General features: G+C 41.5%; 1 protein-coding gene across 1 annotated transcript in view; it reads right to left on the bottom strand.

The window, feature by feature from the left end:
• Nucleotides 1-21,330, bottom strand: part of ptprk (protein tyrosine phosphatase receptor type K) — a 360,414-nt gene that overhangs the window by 2,906 nt on the left and 336,178 nt on the right. Inside the window, exons 36-41 of the mRNA XM_034162505.1 lie at nucleotides 13,327-13,500; nucleotides 9,771-9,788; nucleotides 8,426-8,557; nucleotides 7,412-7,537; nucleotides 1,425-1,588; nucleotides 84-219 (exon numbers count right to left, since the gene is read on the bottom strand). Of these exons, the coding sequence (XP_034018396.1) occupies nucleotides 84-219; nucleotides 1,425-1,588; nucleotides 7,412-7,537; nucleotides 8,426-8,557; nucleotides 9,771-9,788; nucleotides 13,327-13,500 (750 nt within the window). The remainder of the gene's footprint in view (nucleotides 1-83; nucleotides 220-1,424; nucleotides 1,589-7,411; nucleotides 7,538-8,425; nucleotides 8,558-9,770; nucleotides 9,789-13,326; nucleotides 13,501-21,330) is intronic.

The following is a 21,330-nucleotide window of genomic DNA, read 5'->3' as shown; positions in this document are numbered from 1 at the left end:
GCAAACACACACAAAAACACTCTCTGGTCACATTATATTTGTTCATGTTTGTGTACTTAGTGTAATCCTCATTTGTGACTCACTGGAGTGTCCACCATGTTGGGTTTGCTGTTCCTCAAAGTCTTTACAGCGTGGAAGACGTCAACCACACTCTGCCGTTTGGCCATCTCACACACAATGCTGCTGGCACAGAACACTCCACTACGCCCGCCTCCATTCCTGTAAACACACAACAACACAGATCTACTGACACCGCTGGATTATCTCTATGGCCGTCATCTGATTTATCTTTTCTCTCAAATGTTTTATGCCAAGAAAAAAAAAATCCATACCAGCAGCATATGATTTTAGTAAAAAGAGGGAAACCATTCAGCTGTTCTGTTTACACTGCAATAATATAAGTAATTTTAGCTAATCCAGAAAAGAACCATGATGCCCAGTTTCACAAGAAGTGCTATGTAGCATTTTGTGGAGTGTAGCGATACCCTGCAGCACCCCTGGATGGGAGGCAAACACTGGAGAATGATGATAGTAAATATAGGATTCGATAATTCAAAAAAATATACTGCTATTCCAATACGAAGTGTTTTAAGGCACAAGTTCCATCTAATAACCTCTGTTATGAAATAAAATAGCCAACAGTGACATTACTCTGCTATATTTTAAAATATTTCAGTATATGTGACATATATGGGTGATTCTTTAACTATGGGCACTATTGGCCTTGTAAATGTAATTTCCACCACACCATTGCCTTACAATATAAAGCGCCTTGGGGCAACTGTTTGTTGTGGTTTGGCGCTATACACATGTGCTCTGATGTCACTGTTTATCTCCATAGAAACTACCCAAACAATCTTTCATACAAACTGTTTAGGGACATTACAGTGTTGTAGTGGAAATTACGGCAATAGTGTGGGACAACTACATTTTGTTTAAAAAAAATCACAACAGTTGTATGACATTGAATACCCCAATTACCGTATGTTTTGATTAGTTTACTGATATTTTATTCAGAGATATTTTAAAACATTAGAAAAAACGTTTCTTTACCATTCATTTTTATCATTGAAGATCAAAAGTCTGGGTGTGGGACAAGCACAAAACGGCAATATTTGCATATAATGATGCTGAAAAAAGGTGAAAAAGTCATCATAGACTACTAGAACAAATTTCTTAACACACTTTCATTGTAAAGATAACTATAAAAGTGTGAAATTTCTCCTTTTTTCTGTTTTTCATACAATATGACCAAAGGACATAAGTACCCGTAGTCTAAGAATCACCCATATAGACTTTTAAAGGTTTGTCTTTGTCAAACTGTGAAGTAACTAAGAGTTTTTTATTACTATTATTTATTCTGCTGCACAGAAAAAAAGAAGATGAAAAAATGATGGCAATGCATGTGTTTGCTGTGAACTCACAGGCAGTGCACTATTGTTCTTCCCTCTCCCTCCTCTCCTTCACGTTGCCACTGGTCGACTTGCAAAATCAGTTTGAGGAAGGAACGCTTTGAGGCAGGCACGTCTCTATGCCCCGCCCACCCCAGGTACTGGAAATGACGAACCATTAAGTAGCCTTCCTGTGGCTGAAAGATGAAGACAAGAACATCTTAATGGAAAATTCCAACATGTCTGTTTGACATTTTGATGTGCAAGACATGGGCATCAAAGAAAGTACATTAAAAGCAGAATTACTGAAAGTATGGTAAAAATGAGAAAATGGCCTTGGACCCCAGAAGGTTAAACAATCTCAGATTTCAAATTGTGAGACATACGAGGGCTGTCAATAAAGTAACGGTCCTTTTTATTTTTTTCAAAAACTATATGGATTTCATTCATATGTTTTTACGTCAGACATGCTTGAACCCTCGTGCGCATGCGTGAGTTTTTCCACGCCTGTCGGTGACGTCATTCGCCTGTGAGCACTCCTTGTGGGAGGAGTCGTCCAGCCCCTCGTCGGAATTCCTTTGTCTGAGAAGTTGCTGAGAGACTGGCGCTTTGTTTGATCAAAATTTTTTCTAAACCTGTGAGACACATCGAAGTGGACATGGTTCGAAAAATTAAGCTAGTTTTCAGTGAAAATTTTAACGGCTGATGAGAGATTTTGAGGTGATTCTGTCGCTTTAAGGACTTCCCACGGTGCAAGACGTCGCTCAGCGCTCTCAGGCTCCGTCGTCAGCCTGTTCAAGCTGAAAACCTCCACATTTCAGGCTCTATTGATCCAGGACGTCGTGAGAGAACATTGAAGTTTCAGAAGAAGTCGGTTTCAGCATTTTATCCGGATATTCCACTGTTAAAGGAGATTTTTTTAATGAAAGACGTGCGGACGGGTCACTCCACTGAAAGCCATCAAAAGCCGCCTGGATTTTACAAATGGTTATCAACACGGAGGTGTTTTTCCTGTGCCGCCGCACCGCGTCGGCTGCGTCCCGACGCGCGGACCCGTCCGCACGTCTTTCATTAAAAAAAAATCTCCTTTAACAGTGGAATATCCGGATAAAATGCTGAAACAGACTTCTTCTGAAACTTCTCTGTTCTCTCACGACGTCCTGGATCAACAGAGCCTGAAATGTGGACGTTTTCAGCTTGAACAGGCTGACGACGGCGGCTGAGAGCGCAGCGCGACGTCTCGCTCCGTGGGAAGTCCTTAAAGCAACAGAATCACCTCAAAATCTCTCATCAGCCGTTAAAATTTTCACTGAAAACCAGCTTAATTTTTCGAACCGTGTCCACTTCGATGTGTTTCACAGGTTTAGAAAAAATTTTGATCAAACAAAGCGCCAGTCTCTCAGCAACTTCTCAGACAAAGGAATTCCGACGAGGGGCTGGACGACTCCTCCCACAAGGAGTGCTCACAGGCGAATGACGTCACCGACAGGCGTGGAAAAACTCACGCATGCGCACGAGGGTTCAAGCATGTCTGACGTAAAAACATATGAATGAAATCCATATAGTTTTTGAAAAAAATAAAACGGACCGTTGCTTTATTGACAGACCTCGTATATTTGTCTGGAATACTGTGACAAAAATCTCATTTGTCTCTAAAGCTGAAAATATGTGTTTTTAGAAATTCCCCAAATCATGCGGACAGAGTAGTGTATTATTTGAAAAACAGTCTATTATATATATATATATATATATATATATATATATATGGGTGCCTTGCAGTCCAGCAATGACACCTGCTGGGATCATGAAGCAGAAATTTTTAAAATTCAAATAGTATATTCGTAAAATAATCTCTCTTACCTGCCTGCTGCTCTTATCTAATTATTTGAAAAAAATGAATGAATAAAATCCATTTGTGACAAAAAATGGTGCCAAAAAAATATCTATTTTTCAGGAACTGCTGCACATTTCTGAAGAAAATAATTCCTTATGTTTTTCCACAATGATTTTCTTTGTCTCGAAGACAAAACAAAAATAAGTGTTTTAATTTCGACATTTGTGTGAGGATCTGCCACTAACAGTTGTTACTGTCAGAGTGGAGTCACTCATAGCAGGCAGAGAGAGGAGACAGACCATGTGACGCTCTCTGGACCGTAGGTTTGGCTGCGAGTCAAAGGTCACGTTTAGGAGACACCCATCTTACAGATGAGAATTTGTAGTTTTAGGAAGTGGTCAAATGAAGTCTCTGTGACATTCCTTCACTGATCCATTTGTTAGATAATATCTGTTAATTCCTTAGTTTATTATTTTGCTTTAGTTATCAAGTATTTGTTTCTCTCTGTAAAGCTGGAGTTGTGATAGGAACCTGTGCCAAATACCAATGCGGATCTGGCTGTATCCACTGTGGCGACCCTGAACAAACAGGAGCAGCCGAATGGACATCATCATCATTAAGTATTTGCTTAACTTAACTTGTGTGTTAATTTCGTATTTTATTATTTTTCTTTTGGTATCAAATATTTACTTTAATTAAATAGTCATACTTTTTTGTATAGTTTTTGTTATCTATTTAGAAGTGCCTGAATACTGGCTCTAACTGGTTCAAAGTTTCAACAGAGAGAGGGCTACCCTCTCTGTCTATGGGGTGCCAGTAAGATTATGTTTGTGAGACTAAAGCCCGCCCATTATAAACTTGCATGATTGGCTTTTATAAAAACCACTTGGTTTCCTTTGTTCTTTGTATTTACAAGATGGAACAAATTTAACCTGTGGAACAGATTGAATCTGGACTCTATTTGGGATGGGACACAAAAGATCTTGGGAATTACACATTAATAGAAAGATGACAAAAAGAACACCGAGCCATGCCGGCGTCCCCTCAAGATGAACTACCCCTCCAGATGAGCTCAACCACGCAACTGTTCAGGTGCACGTATGCACATCTCTCTCTACCCCAGAATTTAATACCTCAACCGTGGGACTAGTTTCCACTGTTCTTGAGCACTTCCATCCCCGTTTGGTTCATACACACAAACACACTGGGAACACCAGCACATTCTATTCCAAATCAAACACACACAAAAAATATCAAATTTGTTACTACTTTAAAGAAAGTAAAGTGGAAATAAAAGCTATAATAAGGATGTTGAGCTTTATTCACTTTTTTAAGCACACTGCTATTATTTTGAACACAACCTTACGTGGTGTAGGGACTCAAGTGTTCTCAAACCATAGAGGTCTATCTACCTTAACCACAAATATCAGCAGATGCTTTCCTGGACATCTTCGTTCCACCACCAATTCTTCCTTCCATTGTTCAGATATCACACCCAGTACCTACCTCGCTGTCTCTCTGCAGTACTTTTCCAGTTGTGCAAAATTGCTTCCTCTCCATCCAGTGCTTCTCTCATCTCCTCACTGAATTTCACACAACAGTCTAGTCTTCCTCCTTCAGCATCTGATCCTTTGTTGGGTTCTTCTTCTACACCTCTAAAGTCATCCTACAAACCACCACCCTATGCTGTCTAGCTACACTTGCCACCACCTTACAGTCTCCAATTTCTTTTAGCTTCAATCTCCTACACAGTATGCACCTTCCTCCACTTTTATGTCACCCTGTGCTTCTCTCTTTTCTTAAAATAGGTGTTCACCACAGCCATTTCCATCCTTTTTGCAAAATCAACTGCCATTTGTCCTTCCACATTCCTGTCCTTGATACCAGATCTACCCATTACTTCCTCTTCACCTCTGTTCCCTTCGTCAACATGCCCATTGAAGTCTGCTCCTGTCACCACTCTTTTGTGCTTGGGCACACTCTCCACCACCTCATCTAATGCACTCCAGAAATCTTATACTCAACAAAAATATAAACGCAACACTTTTGGTTTTGCTCCCATTTTGTATGAGACAAACTCAAAGATCTAAAACTTTTTCCACATACACAATATCACCATTTCCCTCAAATATTGTTCACAAACCAGTCGAAATCTGTGATAGTGAGCACTTCTCCTTCGCTGAGATAATCCATCCCACCTCACAGCTGTGCCATATCAAGATGCTGATTAGACACCATGATTAGTGCACAGGTGTGCCTTAGACTGCCCACAATAAAAGGCCACTCTGAAAGGTGCAGTTTTGTTTTATTGGGGGGGATACCAGTCAGTATCTGGTGTGACCACCATTTGCCTCATGCAGTGCAACACATCTCCTTCGCATCATCCGTGAAGAGAACACCTCTCCAACGTGCCAAACGCCAGCGAATGTGAGCATTTGCCCACTCAAGTCGGTTACGACGACGAACTGGAGTCAGGTCGAGACCCCAATGAGGATGACGAGCATGCAGATGAGCTTCCCTGAGACGGTTTCTGACAGTTTGTGCAGACATTCTTTGGTTATGCAAACCGATTGTTTCAGCAGCTGTCCGAGTGGCTGGTCTCAGACGATCTTGGAGGTGAACATGCTGGATGTGGAGGTCCTGGGCTGGTGTGGTTACACGTGGTCTGCGGTTGTGAGGCTGGTTGGATGTACTGCCAAATTCTCTGAAACGCCTTTGGAGATGGCTTATGGTAGAGAAATGAACATTCAATACACGAGCAACAGCTCTGGTTGACATTCCTGCTGTCAGCATGCCAATTGCACGCTCCCTCAAATCTTGCGACATCTGTGGCATTGTGCTGTGTGATAAAACTGCACCTTTCAGAGTGGCCTTTTATTGTGGGCAGTCTAAGGCACACCTGTGCACTAATCATGGTGTCTAATCAGCATCTTGATATGGCACACCTGTGAGGTGGGATGGATTATCTCAGCGAAGGAGAAGTGCTCACTATCACAGATTTCGACTGGTTTGTGAACAATATTTGAGGGAAATGGTGATATTGTGTATGTGGAAAAAGTTTTAGATCTTTGAGTTCATCTCATACAAAATGGGAGCAAAACCAAAAGTGTTGCATTTATATTTTTGTTGAGTGTATATCTCCATCATCTTGCAACCTACCTGTGGGGCTTATGCACTGATGATATTCATGATCACCCCTTCAATTTCCAACTTCACACTCATCACCCTGTCAAGACACTCACTTAACCTCCAACACACTCTAAACATACTCTTCCTTTAAAATGACCCCAACACAATTTCTCTTCCTACTCACACCATGATACAACAACTTGAACCCACTGCCGATGCTCCTGCTCTTACTTCCCTTCCACTTGGGCTCTTGTACACACAATATGTCTACCTTTCTCCTCTCCATCATATCAGCCAGCTCTCTTCCTTTACCAGTCATACTGCCAACATTTAAAGTCTTGACTCTCACTTCCACCCTTCTAGTTTTCCTCTTCTCCTACTGTTTGTGGACATGTTCTCCTCTTCCTTTTCACCCAGCAGTAGCCCAATTTCTGCCGGCACCCTGTTGAGCAACAGCACCAGTGGCGGTCGTTATTAACCCAGGACTCGACTGATCTGATGTGGAAATTTGATCATTACTCTGCATTGTTAGGTTGGCTTGTTTTACGCTGCATGCCCTTCCTGACGCAACCCTACTCATTTGTCTGGTCTTGAGGCCGGCACTCAGAATGTACTGGCTGCACACCCTATGTGGCTGAGTTATCAGCAGATCAGAACATCAAATATTAATGCACCCAGCTTTACGTTTCACCTACTTTGAGACAGACTCTCTCTCTTGCTTTCAAGAGGGGTTGAGGGACATTTGGTTGACCAAAGTGTTTCCATAGGATGGCGATGTGGTGCTACGTAGCATCAGTGGACCTGATATGACTTGACTCTACCTCAAGGATTAGATTCCAACCAACCATTTTCTAATGATTTGTGCAACCACAATGAATATTTAATCTGCATGTTTCACTTAGTTAGACCTGATGACTTTAGAGGTTTTGCATGTGCTCACTGTAAAATTACAAGTTTCACTGCAGCAGTGTGATGTAATAAGGAAAAACAAAGGTAGGTAACACAGCGTGGTAACTTCTCAGCAATGTAACTATATGATGCAAACATGAGTACTAACTCGAGTGAGGTTGCAGACTCTAAAGAGTCTACTGATAACATCGCAGTCCATCGAGCAGGACATACATTCCACCTGGACTGGACCATAGCGCAGCATGCCCTCCTCTGGCCAGTACTGAGGACAACCCTGCACACACACAGTTCCATTTATTCACAAGACACAAGGGAGCACAAAATGCAAAACATCAACTTTCTGGATGCATTTTTATAACATTATTCTATTATATAATAATTAGTGACGCAGATGCCGTCGGGCCACTCCCCTGTTGGTTCGCTGTGCTGCCCTGGTGGCTCTGGGGGCTGCTCTTCCTGGCCCCTGTGCCCTTTTTCTCCTGGTTTCTCCTGGGGCCCTGCATCCTGGACCCATTTCTGTCGTTGCTTGCGGCCGGCTGTATGGCTTCTGATGTGCCGGAGTGGTCCATGTCATATGGTAAGGTTCTGTACTCTTGTCTTGGCCCAACACACCAGCCACAGTAGTGATCGGATATTCAGCTGTGATCTGGATCTCTGTATGTGGATGGTTGCGTGTTTGTGGCCGTCACCACAATTCAGTTTTGGGTGCTCTCAAGGGGATTGACACTATGGCGTTCTAGATTAGGGTATGGATGCTCACTAATTAGACAACAGACTGTTGCTGTCACTGTTTGTTCATGTGTGGTTGTTTGTCCTGGTATGTTGTATGGTTGGGGCCCCGTCTCCTTGGTGTCTCACTTCAGTTATTGTCTTCACCACTTGTCTCTCGTTCTTGTCTGTCTTTGTGTTGTTTTGGTGGTCGGCCCTTCCTGACAGAAGTTGTCGGTTGGCTTTGAGTAGGAGGTTGTAGGCTGATCAGGAAGGGCCGATAGGGGTCACACACGCACACCACATTCACTCACGCACTACATACCTTCTGTCTTGCAAGAATAAATTACATATATGGGTATTAATGTTCATAAATGGTATTTACCATTACTATATATGTAGACAGGGGAAAAAAATAATAATAATAATAATAATAATTAGTGGCGTGAGGTACCTGAGTCAGGTCAATCTCATTCAGCATCACCAAACTGGTACATCCATAGTCATAAACCAGACGCCAAAAGTCTTTGACAGTATTGGGCAAAGGATGCTGGGTAACGATGAATGCAGCAGGCTGTCTGTAGCTCTGCAAGAAACAGACAAAGAGAGGGAAAAAAACAGTCAAGTTTTCCAAACTCTCAGTAGTGTCACATCTTAAACAAACCTTAAATTTTTAATCTACTCAAACCTTCTGCAGACAAGACAAAGTGTTGGACACAAGAACTGTTTGTCTACCCACCTCTTACATGTCTGTTTCTCTCTCTCTCTCTCTCTCTCTCTCTCTCTCTCTCTCTCTCTCTCTCTCTCTCTCTCTCTCTCTCTCTCTCTCTCTCTCTCTCTCTCTCTCTCTCTCTCTCTCTCTCTCTCTCTCTCTCTCTCTCTCTCTCTCTCTCTCTCTCACACACACACACACACACACACACACACACACACACACACACACACACACACACACACACACACACACACACACACACAAACAATTTGTGGGGAATGACACTGCACTGGTGACAACTTGTCATGCAGTAATTGAGCCGTGCACTGATCTACAAATACACATCTAATCAGGTCAGTTAACTTCACATTCAGTCAGTTCAGGAAAACATCTGCATAACATTAAAAAATTATTCAAAAGCAGGATTATAAGATGCAAAAAAACCCACTAAATTTCAGTAATTACTGACAAAGTGAGTTGACTGAACTTAAAGTGAACTGAGCCCATCTTCTTCTGGAAGAAAGGGTGTGAATGACCTTGGTGACAGAGGCACTGGAATTATGAGGAGGCTCTAATGTGAGGGGAGTGGGCACATTTAAGGTGGAGTCACACTGTGACGCATTGAGTCAACTGATTAGTAATGGACTGAAATTGTCCAGTGGCAAAAACTGTCAAGTCCGTTGGTCTCTGGTGAATTTGTGGCTCTGATGGAATGACATATAGAAAACAAATAGAAAATGCACAGATAAAACTAACGTCCACTGGCAAGCTATGAACAAAACAGTAAACAGGACAAAACAGTAAACAACCACCGGGGAAGCTCTCCGTCGTATAGCCACTCAAAGTTTTGAGCATGCACAAAACTTTCCGACAGACTCATCAGCTGACAGTAAATGAGGAAGAGGGTCTGTACAGCACAAAAACGGACATGAATGGATATCAGAATTTCATATCCGTTACTCAATCCGTCACAGTGTGACTTAAAACTAGAGGTGTAAATGACTAAGCATGAACCTGTTAGCAAAGAAACACAGAAGCCATGAAACAAATCCAGTATTGGAGATCTGAAGTGACATCGCATTACCTGGAACTCTTCTGACAGCTTGGTTAGAGAGAGGCCAAAAGTAAGTTTAACTTTCCTGAACTGGAAATGCAAATTTAAAAAAACGGAGTGAATTCCACAAGTTTCACAAATATATATTTAGTAGTTGCACAGTGACATAATGTTTTATAGTTTTTCTTCTGTACATTACAGTGGAGTTGAAATGAGACAATAGAAATGTCTTGCTGTGTAGACTTTCGTCTTAAATTCAAAAATGTCATCATTTTGCAATTACGGCCTAAAAGTAATGGGACAAACAAAATATAAAATTCTATTTCATATAAATCATCAATTTTAGCTAATTTTCTATAGACAAGTCAGGGGATGGATACATGAACATGACTTCATTTCATTCAATCATTTAAAAAATTCAAAACAGTATAGTATTGTATGGCAAATCTGCCTGGAGTAGGCAGTTGTCAATAACTGATTGACAATGCAAGAGGAAGACCACTGAGGGAAGCCACCAAGACACCCAGACAACGCTTGAACGAGTTATAGGCTTTTCTGATTAGACACCATGATTAGTGCACAGGTGTGCCTTAGACTGCCCACAATAAAAGGCCACTCTGAAAGGTGCAGTTTTATCACACAGCACACTGCCACAGATGTCGCAAGATTTGAGGGAGCGTGCAATTGGCATGCTGACAGCAGGAATGTCAACCAGACCTGTTGCTCATGTATTGAATGTTCATGTCTCTACCATAAGCCATCTCCAAAGGCGTTTCAGAGAATTTGGCTGTACATCCAACCAGCCTCACAACCACAGACCACGTGTAACCACACCAGCCCAGGACCTCCACATCCAGCATGTTCACCTCCAAGATCGTCTGAGACCAGCCACTCAGACAGCTGCTGGAACAACTGGTTTGCATAACCAAAGAATTTCTGCACAAACTGTCAGAAACCGTCTCAGGGAAGCTCATCTGCATGCTCGTCGTCCTCATCGGGGTCTCGACCTGACTCCAGTTCGTCGTCGTAACCGACTTGAGTGGGCAAATGCTCACATTCGCTGGCATTTGGCACGTTGGAGAGGTGTTCTATTCACGGATGATGCGAAGGAGATGTGTTGCACTGCATGAGGCAAATGGTGGTCACACCAGATACTGACTGGTATCCCCCCAATAAAACAAAACTGCACCATTCAGAGTGGCCTTTTACTGTGGACAGTCTAAGGCACACCTGTGCACTAATCATGGTGTCTAATCAGCATCTTGATATGGCACACCTGTGAGGTGGAATGGATTATCTCAGCAAAGGAGAAGTGCTCACTATCACAGATTTAGACTGGTTTGTGAACAATATTTGAGGGAAATGGTGATATTGTGTATGTGGAAAAAGTTTTAGATCTTTGAGTTCATCTCATACAAAATGGGAGCAAAACCAAAAGTGTTGCGTTTATATTTTTGTTGAGTATACATCCATACATCCATCCCCTGATGCCCCCCTCCTCCCAAAAAGCGAGTATTTAAATAAAAAACAATACTTATGCTGTTGTTTGCCTTGGGGCTGCTCCTGTTTGTTCAGGGTCGGCACAGTGGATCGAGTACAGATCCACATTTGGATTTGGCACAAGTTTTATGCCAGATGCTCTTCCTGATGCAATTCCAATTTTACCTAGAGAAACACACACAGCCCCTGGTCTTCTGAAGACATATCCCATCCAAGTACTAACCAGGACCCATTCGACTTGAGATCCGACAGGGTCAGGCTGACACATGAAAAACAAGACTTGGAACTGTCCTGAATTAGTCCATTTACTCATGGGCTATGAAAATGGAAGCACTTTGTATAAAAATGTCTGTAATTACTAAATGTTATGTGATATTTTATTAAACCCCTTGACTAAAAGTGGAGAATGAAACTTGGTGAGATATGAAGAGTACTTGAATAAATACAGCTGGGTTCAATTCCTGCTCATGTTGCCTGTTCATGCTCTTGGACAAGACATTTCAACTGCATTGTAACCGTCCTCCAAGCTGTAAATGGGTCCTGGCTTTAGTTGGAGTTGCACTTGCCGCCTATCCAGGGTGAGTCACAGAATATCATCTGCTTCATGCTACATAATCTGAGGATAAGCACCAAGCACCAATGGGCCTATTTAGGACTTATTTTCCCCTGTAAAGCTAACAATCTTCAATATAATCTCAATTATTTCATTTCAACTCCATTGTGATGAGAAAATTACAAAAACTGTCACTGACCAAATACTTATGGACCTGAGTGTTTCCCCCTTTTTCTTCCAACTCAATTACAACAAAACTGCTACTAAACACGAGTCTGCAATTATGAGAAATGTGTGACCAGATAGTTCTCTATTTTTGCAGCACCTCATATTGGTTTCTGATCAAAACATACCTTTAATTTCTGGAAACAAAAGCAACATGTGTCAGCATCAGCTGTTGCCAAGATATTTATTTGTCTGAAACAGTGAAGCTGTAAAAGAATTTGTGGTGCCCAGAGAAAGTTATCAGAAGCTGGATTTGTCTCTAGCCTTCTGCTGCTAAGACCACAGACAAAGCATCACACAAACAGGGAGGGGAGTCCATGTGTGTGTGCGTGTGTGTTTGTTGTCCCTTTAAGCATATGTGCACAAACATTTCCAGGTGCATGTGCAGTAGTGTACAGATGTTTTGTGTGCTTGTTCAAAAATGCTGTAAAGTGAGGATGCTTTTAAAAAAGTCATGAATAATTTTTCTTTTTCACTGAACAACATACAAAGTGTCTGCATCACTGTGATCATCGTTTGACGTTAAAACTGCCTCACATCTCCTCACTACGCTCACACACTGAAGGAATTTGTGCACGTCAAGTGCATGATTAAAGTTTATACTAGATAGGTGCCAATTCTCAACAATATACAGTATGTTGGAAAAATCAAATGAACCAAAAGCTTTTTGAATCACTGAAGTATGTGTGTGTGTGTGTCTGCACCAAGGCTCAGAAACACATCTTCTCTGCTCCAGACTGAGAGTTTACTGGTGGAATACACAGCTGAAGGTGAGCAGCTTAAACCACACATATGCACACACACGCACACACAGGCAAATTTCTTATAGTCTGGAGAATATAGTATCTAAGAAGTGATTCAGTTTTAAAGCGTCAGGGTGGTACACCATTTTTTTAATTTTGATTCTTTTTCTCTGTGTAAAAACAATATTGCAGCATTATTTTTGCAAGTGTCCTTGTCTTCCATTTACCCCCCGCAGGTGCCTTAACCCTTTGTGCAGCACTGTACATCTGCATCACTTACATCTCACCACTTTAAAGTGTGTATCATTTTCAACAAATTTTCAATTGCAGCTTGGGACACCAGATTTGAATTAAAGATTGTTAACAACATTTAAAAACTCTTTGTTGTTGGTTGAGCTGAATATTATGAATTTGGTATTAAAAGCAATATGTTCTCATATCTGAAAGTCATACCATGTCTGACTGAAATACAGTATCAACATATACGTCCAAAATGTCTCTTGTTTGATGTGTTGAAAATAACACAACCCTTTTGTATGTATACGTGAGTGTGTTGCAGACTTACATCCATCAGAGCAGCATTGATGTAGTTGCTGCTTTCTCCATCTATCGTAATAAGGAAGGGGAGGCATCGATCAGGAGGAAGGCCATCCATAAAACGATTTTTATCTTGGTTTCTTGGCAGCAAAGCGATGCTGCAGTCTTCTGGTTGAGGCTGGGGAGTAACTGAGTTTAAAGTCTGGACACAGACATGGAGGACATGTTAACAATCTGTTAACATGAATGTTTTAGTCATTAAACATTCTTCATTCTTCCTTGCAAATAAGGATGTGCAAATTGAAACTATACTTAAATATTATGCTGGAGAATCCTGTTATTAATAATAATAGCTATAATAATAACAGGGTGTTGGTTGGTATATTATGAATAAAATATGTGTAGGTAAGTTTGTGAGGAAAGATGTACAAGCTAAAAGTGTGATTTTTTTAAGGGTTAATGATCTGAGTCATAGCAAAACTCAAACAAAAGAGTGCAATGAATAATCTGCACTATTAAGTAACAGTCTAAACACATTGGTACAAATATTCATCAGTACATAACGTGACATATGTATAAACATTTAACAGTCAAATATGGTGAGGGCTCGTCTTTGAAGTCCAACAACTGTTTGGCTGCACATGTCAAGAAAAATTTAACTTTCATTTTTAGTCTCATTTTCTTCAGTTAAACTAAAAGTTCAAATACACACAAATGGATGTTTTTCCCTCAAATTTTGTTCACAGAGTTGTTAAAATCCATGTTAGTGAGCACTTCACCTTTGCCAAGATAATCCACTGACCTGGTAGGTGGTGTACCATGTCAAGATACTGATTAAACAGCATGATTATTGCACATATACGAAGGCTGTCCATAAAGTATAGGTCCTTTTTATTTGTTTCAAAAACTATATGGATTTCATTCATATGTTTTTACGTCAGACATGCTTGAACCCTCATGCGCATGCGTGAGTTTTTCCACGCCTGTCGGTGACGTCATTCGCCTGTGAGCACTCCTTGTGGGAGGAGTCGTCCAGCCCCTCGTCGGAATTCCTTTGTCTGAGACGTTGCTGAGAGACTGGCGCTTTGTTTGATCTAATTTTTTTCTAAACCTGTGAGACACATCGAAGTGGACACGGTTCGAAAAATTAAGCTGGTTTTCGGTGAAAATTTTAACGGCTGATGAGAGATTTTGAGGTGATACTGTCGCTTTAAGGACTTCCCACGGAGCGAGACGTCGTGCAGCGGTCCCAGGCACCGTCGTCAGCCTGTTTCAAGCTGAAAACCTCCACATTTCAGGCTCTATTGATCCAGGATGTCGTGAGAGAACAGAGAAGTTTCAGAAGAAGTCGGTTTCAACGCGGTGCGGTGGCACAGGAAAAACACCTCCGTGTTGATAACCATTTGTAAAATCCAGGCGGCTTTTGATGGCTTTCAGTGGAGTGAGTATATGAGAAATTGTTTAACAGCTGGACATGTTCCAACTTGTCCTTAAGGCTTCCAACAGAGGTGTTTTTCCTGTGGCGGAGCGTCGCTGCGAGCCGACGCTGCAATCCACCCGCACGTCTTTCATTAAAAAAATCTCCTTTAACAGTGGAATATCCGGATAAAATGCTGAAACCGACTTCTTCTGAAACTTCTCTGTTCTCTCACAACGTCCTGGATCAATAGAGCCTGAAATGTGGAGGTTTTCAGCTTGAAACAGGCTGACGACGGCGCCTGAGAGTGCTGCACGACGTCTCGCTCCGTGGGAAGTCCTTAAAGCGACAGTAAAATGGACTGCATTTATATAGCGCTTTTCCATCTGCATCAGACGCTCAAAGCGCTTTACAGTTATGCCTCACATTCACCCCGATGTCAGAGTGCTGCCATACAAGGCGCTCACTACACACCGGGAGCAATAGGGGATTAAAGGCCTTGCCCAAGGGCCCTTAGTGATTTTCCAGTCAGGCTGGGATTTGAACCCATGATCTTCTGGTCTCAAGCCCAACACCTTAACCACTAGACCATCACCTCCCCTCAGTATCACCTCAAAATCTCTCATCAGCCGTTAACATTTTCACTGAAAACCAGCTTAATTTTTCGAACCGTGTCCACTTCGATGTGTCTTACAGGTTTAGAAAAAATTTTGATCAAACAAAGCGCCAGTCTCTCAGCAACTTCTCAGACAAAGGAATTCCGACGAGGGGCTGGACGACTCCTCCCACAAGGAGTGCTCACAGGCGAATGACGTCACCGACAGGCGTGGAAAAACTCACGCATGCGCACGAGGGTTCAAGCATGTCTGACGTAAAAACATATGAATGAAATCCATATAGTTTTTGAAAAAAATAAAAAGGACCTATACTTTATGGACAGCCCTCGTATATCTCGGACTGGTCACAACAAAGGACCACTTTTTTGTAAGAAGAATAAACGGTCATACACTTTGATATGCAAGTTAAAACTGTAAATGTTCTCACTTCTGTGAAACAGAAAGGAATGGTAAAGTTTGTAGCACTTTACAGAACTTACTTTAGAGGTTGCTTCTTAAATACCTGATGACAGATTGCCTTAGTGTGTGTGTTTGTGATTGTTTTTAAGATAACTTTGATCTATATTAGTCTATTGAAAAGGCATACATGATAATACATACATTACATTTTTACCTGAAACTCATCCTTTAGATGTGAGGAGTTGGTCTGGGAGTCGATGCGAATGAGCTCATAAAAGGCAGCTTTGAACTCACAGACTGGAATTGCTGTTTCTCCACACAGACAAGCCTCCAGTATAGCATCATGGATGAATATGTATTGTTCCTGAAGACATACAATTCAACCAAACATATTATCACAGACACACGCCTCTCTTTTTGTCTCCAGACCTACGGCAAATTAGAACCTCTCACAGGTTAGCCGATAAATATGGGCTGATATGAGTCTTTCACAAATATATCGGCATTAATGTTATTTTTTGCTAATATGAAAACTTTTATTTTATCAAATAGACAATGCAGAAAAACAGTTTGGCTATTGAAAATTGTGTCATTACATAGTTTGTCCAAAGAGGGCAACCCAACGGCATTTTTACAATGGTCTCAATCATGGCTGGGACACAACTTAAGTCATATTAACTACAATCAATCAATCAATCAACTTTTTTCTTATATTGCGCCAAATCACAACAAACAGTTGCCCCAAGGCGCTCCACATTGTAAGGCAAGGCCATACAATAATTATGAAAAACCCCAACGGTCAAAACGACCCCCTATGAGCAAGCACTTGGCCACAGTGGGAAGGAAAAACTCCCTTTTAACAGGAAGAAACCTCCAGCAGAACCAGGCTCAGGGAGGGGCAGTCTTCTGCTGAGACTGGTTGGGGCTGAGGGAAAGAACCAGGAAAAAGACATGCCGAGAAGGGGGGCAGAGATCGATCACTAATGATTAAATGCAGAGTGATGCATACGGAGCAAAAAGAGAAAGAAACAGTGCATCATGGGAACCCCTCACAGTCTACGTCTAAAGCAACATAACCAAGGGATGGTCCAGGGTCACCCGATCCAGCCCTAACTATAAGCCTTAGCGAAAAGGAAAGTTTTAAGCCTAATCTTAAAAGTAGAGAGGGTATCTGTCTCCCTGATCTGAATTGGGAGCTGGTTCCACAGGAGAGGAGCCTGAAAGCTGAAGGCTCTGCCTCCCATTCTACTCTTACAAACCCTAGGAACCACAAGTAAGCCCGCAGTCTGAGAGCGAAGCGCTCTAATGGGGTAATATGGTACTACGAGGTCCCTAAGATAAGATGGGACCTGATTATTCAAAACCTTATAAGTAAGAAGAAGAATTTTAAATTCTATTCTAGAATTAACAGGAAGCCAATGAAGAGAGGCCAACACGGGTGAGATATGCTCTCTCCTGCTAGTCCCTGTCAGTACTCTAGCTGCAGCATTCTGAACCAACTGAAGGCTTTTTAGGGAACTTTTAGGACAACCTGATAATAATGAATTACAATAGTCCAGCCTAGAGGAAATAAATGCATGAATTAGTTTTTCAGCATCACTCTGAGACAAGACCTTTCTGATTTTAGAGATATTGCGTAAATGCAAAAAGGCAGTCCTACATATTTGTTTAATATGCGCTTTGAATGACATATCCTGATCAAAATGACTCCAAGATTTCTCACAGTATTACTAGAGATCAGGGAAATGCCATCCAGAGTAACGATCTGGTTAGACACCATGCTTCTAAGATTTGTGGGGCCAAGTACAATAACTTCAGTTTTATCTGAGTTTAAAAGCAGGAAATTAGAGGTCATCCATGTCTTTATGTCTGTAAGACAATCCTGCAGTTTAGCTAATTGGTGTGTATCCTCTGGCTTCATGGATAGATAAAGCTGGGTATCATCTGCGTAACAATGAAAATTTAAGCAATACCGTCTAATAATACTGCCCAAGGGAAGCATGTACAAAGTGAACAAAATTGGTCCTAGCACAGAACCTTGTGGAACTCCATAATTAACTTCAGTCTGTGAAGAAGATTCCCCATTTACATGAACAAACTGTAATCTATTAGACAAATATGATTCAAACCACCGCAGCGCAGTGCCCTTAATACCTATGACATGCTCTAATCTCTGTAATAAAATTTTATGGTCAACAGTATCAAAAGCAGCACTGAGGTCCAACAGAACAAGCACAGAGATAAGTCCACTGTCCGAAGCCATAAGAAGATCATTTGTAACCTTCACTAATGCTGTTTCTGTACTATGATGAATTCTAAAACCTGACTGAAACTCTTCAAATAGACCATTCCTCTGCAGGTGATCAGTTAGCTGTTTTACAACTACCCTCTCAAGAATCTTTGAGAGAAAAGGAAGGTTGGAGATTGGCCTATAATTAGCTAAGATAGCTGGGTCAAGTGATGGCTTTTTAAGTAATGGTTTAATTACTGCCACCTTAAAGGCCTGTGGTACATAACCAACTAACAAAGATAGATTGATCATATTTAAGATTGAAGCATTAAATAATGGTAGGACTTCCTTGAGCAGCCTGGCAGGAATGGGGTCTAATAAACAAGAGAGACAGAGTCAAAGTGATAAGCTGCCATTCATTGTCAACCAGAGTGGGTGTTTCACAGCAACAAGCAAAAGTTGCTATTATGCTGCCAACTAGATGTGGCCAAAATATGCAAGTGTTGAATGATGTGACACTGCCTAAACGTCCAAGTGAAGGAAGTATGATGTATGCTAGTTGGTTGTTGGTTACAGTTATAGTTAAACTTCATGCTTTCATGTTCTGCAAAACATCAAATGTCAATTCCATTTCTTCCTCATAAGGGTTTGATCACAAAATGTTCAGAATCGGGGCATTTTTTTATGTACAGTAATATTGGCAGACATATCTGCATCAGAAATGTTTTACTCCCTAATCTTGGTATCAATCCCCATAAATTCCATATCAGTCGGGCTCTACAGCAAAGGCACCCAAATCTCCATCCAAAACACCAACAGTGCAAATGAAGGTGAGCATGCAACAACTGTGAATAATTGGTGGTTGGTGGAAGGTGAATGGATGAAATGACAACAATTAACATCTATTTCAGTGTGTACCATTCAGGGTATATTCCTTTTAATAATCAGAAAGTCAGGTTCAGTTCAAAGAACAGAGTAAACTGAAGGTTACCTTGATGGAAGAGACACAAAATATATTTGTAATTTCCAGGAACATTTAGCATGTGAGAATGAAAGCAAATGTATGCAACAACTGTATTTACTACCCAATCAAGGGCCACTTTCTATTCATTACTATTCATAAACTAAAACAACACCAACAAAAATCTGGCTCTGTCTTCATGGCAGGTACAAAACAACTGCCGATAAAGTGGCACAAATACTTTTGGAGTGTCTTCAAGGTATAAAGGGATTTGATTTACTGTGTTCATTAAGTATGGGCATGTTTTGTTTTAAGCCCCTTTCACACTGGGGCCAATGTAGAATTGCGTATTGTGGCATACTGTCTACGCCGAGTTAAGCAGCTGTACGTCCAGTTTAAGCAGCTCTACGCCGAGTTTTTTCTCCCTACACAGCATATGCTCAGATAAAACTGAAGTTATTGTGCTTGGCCCTACAAATCTTAGAAACATGGTGTCTAACCAGATCCTTACTCTGGATGGCATTACCCTGACCTCTAGTAATACTGTGAGAAATCTTGGAGTCATTTTTGATCAGGATATGTCATTCAATGCGCATATTAAACAAATGTGTAGGACTGCTTTTTTGCATTTGCGCAATATCTTAGAAAGGGCTTGTCTCAGAGTGATGCTGAAAAACTAATTCATGCATTTATTTCCTCTAGGCTGGACTATTGTAATTCATTATTATCAGGTTGTCCTAAAAGTTCCCTGAAAAGCCTTCAGTTAATTCAAAATGCTGCAGCTAGAGTACTGACAGGGACTAGAAGGAGAGAGCATATCTCACCCATATTGGCCTCTCTTCACTGGCTTCCTGTTAATTCTAGAATAGAATTTAAAATTCTTCTTCTTACTTATAAGGTTTTGAATAATCAGGTCCCATCTTATCTTAGGGACCTCATAGTACCATATCACCCCAATAGAGCACTTCGCTCTCAGACTGCAGGCTTACTTGTAATTCCTAGGGTTTGTAAGAGTAGAATGGGAGGCAGAGCCTTCAGCTTTCAGGCTCCTCTCCTGTGGAACCAGCTCCCAATTCAGATCAGGGAGACAGACACCCTCTCTACTTTTAAGATTAGGCTTAAAACTTTCCTTTTTGCTAAAGCTTATAGTTAGGGCTGGATCAGGTGACCTGAACCATTCCTTAGTTATGCTGCTATAGACTTAGACTGCTGGGGGGTTCCCACAATGCACTGAGTGTTTCTTTCTCTTTTTGCTCTGTATGCACCACTCTGCATTTAATCATTAGTGATTGATCTCTGCTCCCCTCCACAGCATGTCTTTTTCCTGGTTATCTCCCTCAGCCCCAGCCAGTCTCAGCAGAAGACTGCCCCTCCCTGAGCCTGGTTCTGCTGGAGGTTTCTTCCTGTTAAAAGGGAGTTTTTCCTTCCCACTGTCGCCAAGTGTTTGCTCACAGGGGGTCGTTTTGACCGTTGGGGTTTTTTCCGGAATTATTATATGGCTTTGCCTTGCAATATAAAGCGCCTTGGAGCAACTGTTTGTTGTGATTTGGGGCTATATAAATAAAATTGATTTGATTTAATTTGATATGCATGTGTAGGGAGACCTCAGGGTCACTGGGGTCTACGCAATTAAACCTGTTTAATTTTTTCTGTGTAGAGCGCTGGTCGCAGAAAGCACACAGTTTTTAAGCAGGTCTGTGCAACACGGCGCTACTGGACAATGACAGAGACACCTGGAGAGGCATGATTGGGAGAAACAGCCTCCCTGATCTAAACCAGAGGGATTGTTTGTTATTGGACTTCTGTGCTAGTCATGGACTGTCCATAATGAACACAATGTTCGACCATAGGTGTACATGGTACCAAGAGCACCCTAGGCTGAAGGTTGATGATTGATTTTGTGATCGCATCTGTGGCGATAAGGGGAGCTACGGTGTCAGCCCCTCTGAAATTTGAAAGAAGAAAATCTACATAAACATAGCATTTACTTTTACCATAAAGTGATAGCCTGTCAGCACCTGCCATCATTTAATAAAAGGAGTTTTCACAATGTATGGATTAATAACTACGATGTTTTGACTATGTCATATATTAACTGAGGTGCACCGGTCTAACGGGAGTCAACGGCAAGCCTTCAACTTTTGCCCAGCATGTGATCTGATACTCTCTGATTGGCCTGCCTCAATTTTGCCTTTTGGGTGCACAGAACTGCGCCCTGACACTCCCATTTTTATTGACAGTATTGTGTTAGTGTTTCTTGTCATCATGTCATTGGACAATGAGCGCTGTCAATCACACGTTGTCACCGCAGCTGTGCAACGATCATACAAGCCTTTTCTCTCTCCTACCGGTGTGAAAAATGGCAGCTACAAGTGGATCTGCAGAAAACTCAGTGATTTCATTAAAAA

Source organism: Thalassophryne amazonica, chromosome 21 (assembly GCF_902500255.1).
Source record: "Thalassophryne amazonica chromosome 21, fThaAma1.1, whole genome shotgun sequence".
NCBI classification, from domain to species: Eukaryota; Metazoa; Chordata; class Actinopteri; order Batrachoidiformes; family Batrachoididae; genus Thalassophryne; species Thalassophryne amazonica.
This window is presented reverse-complemented; position numbering and strand designations above follow the sequence as displayed.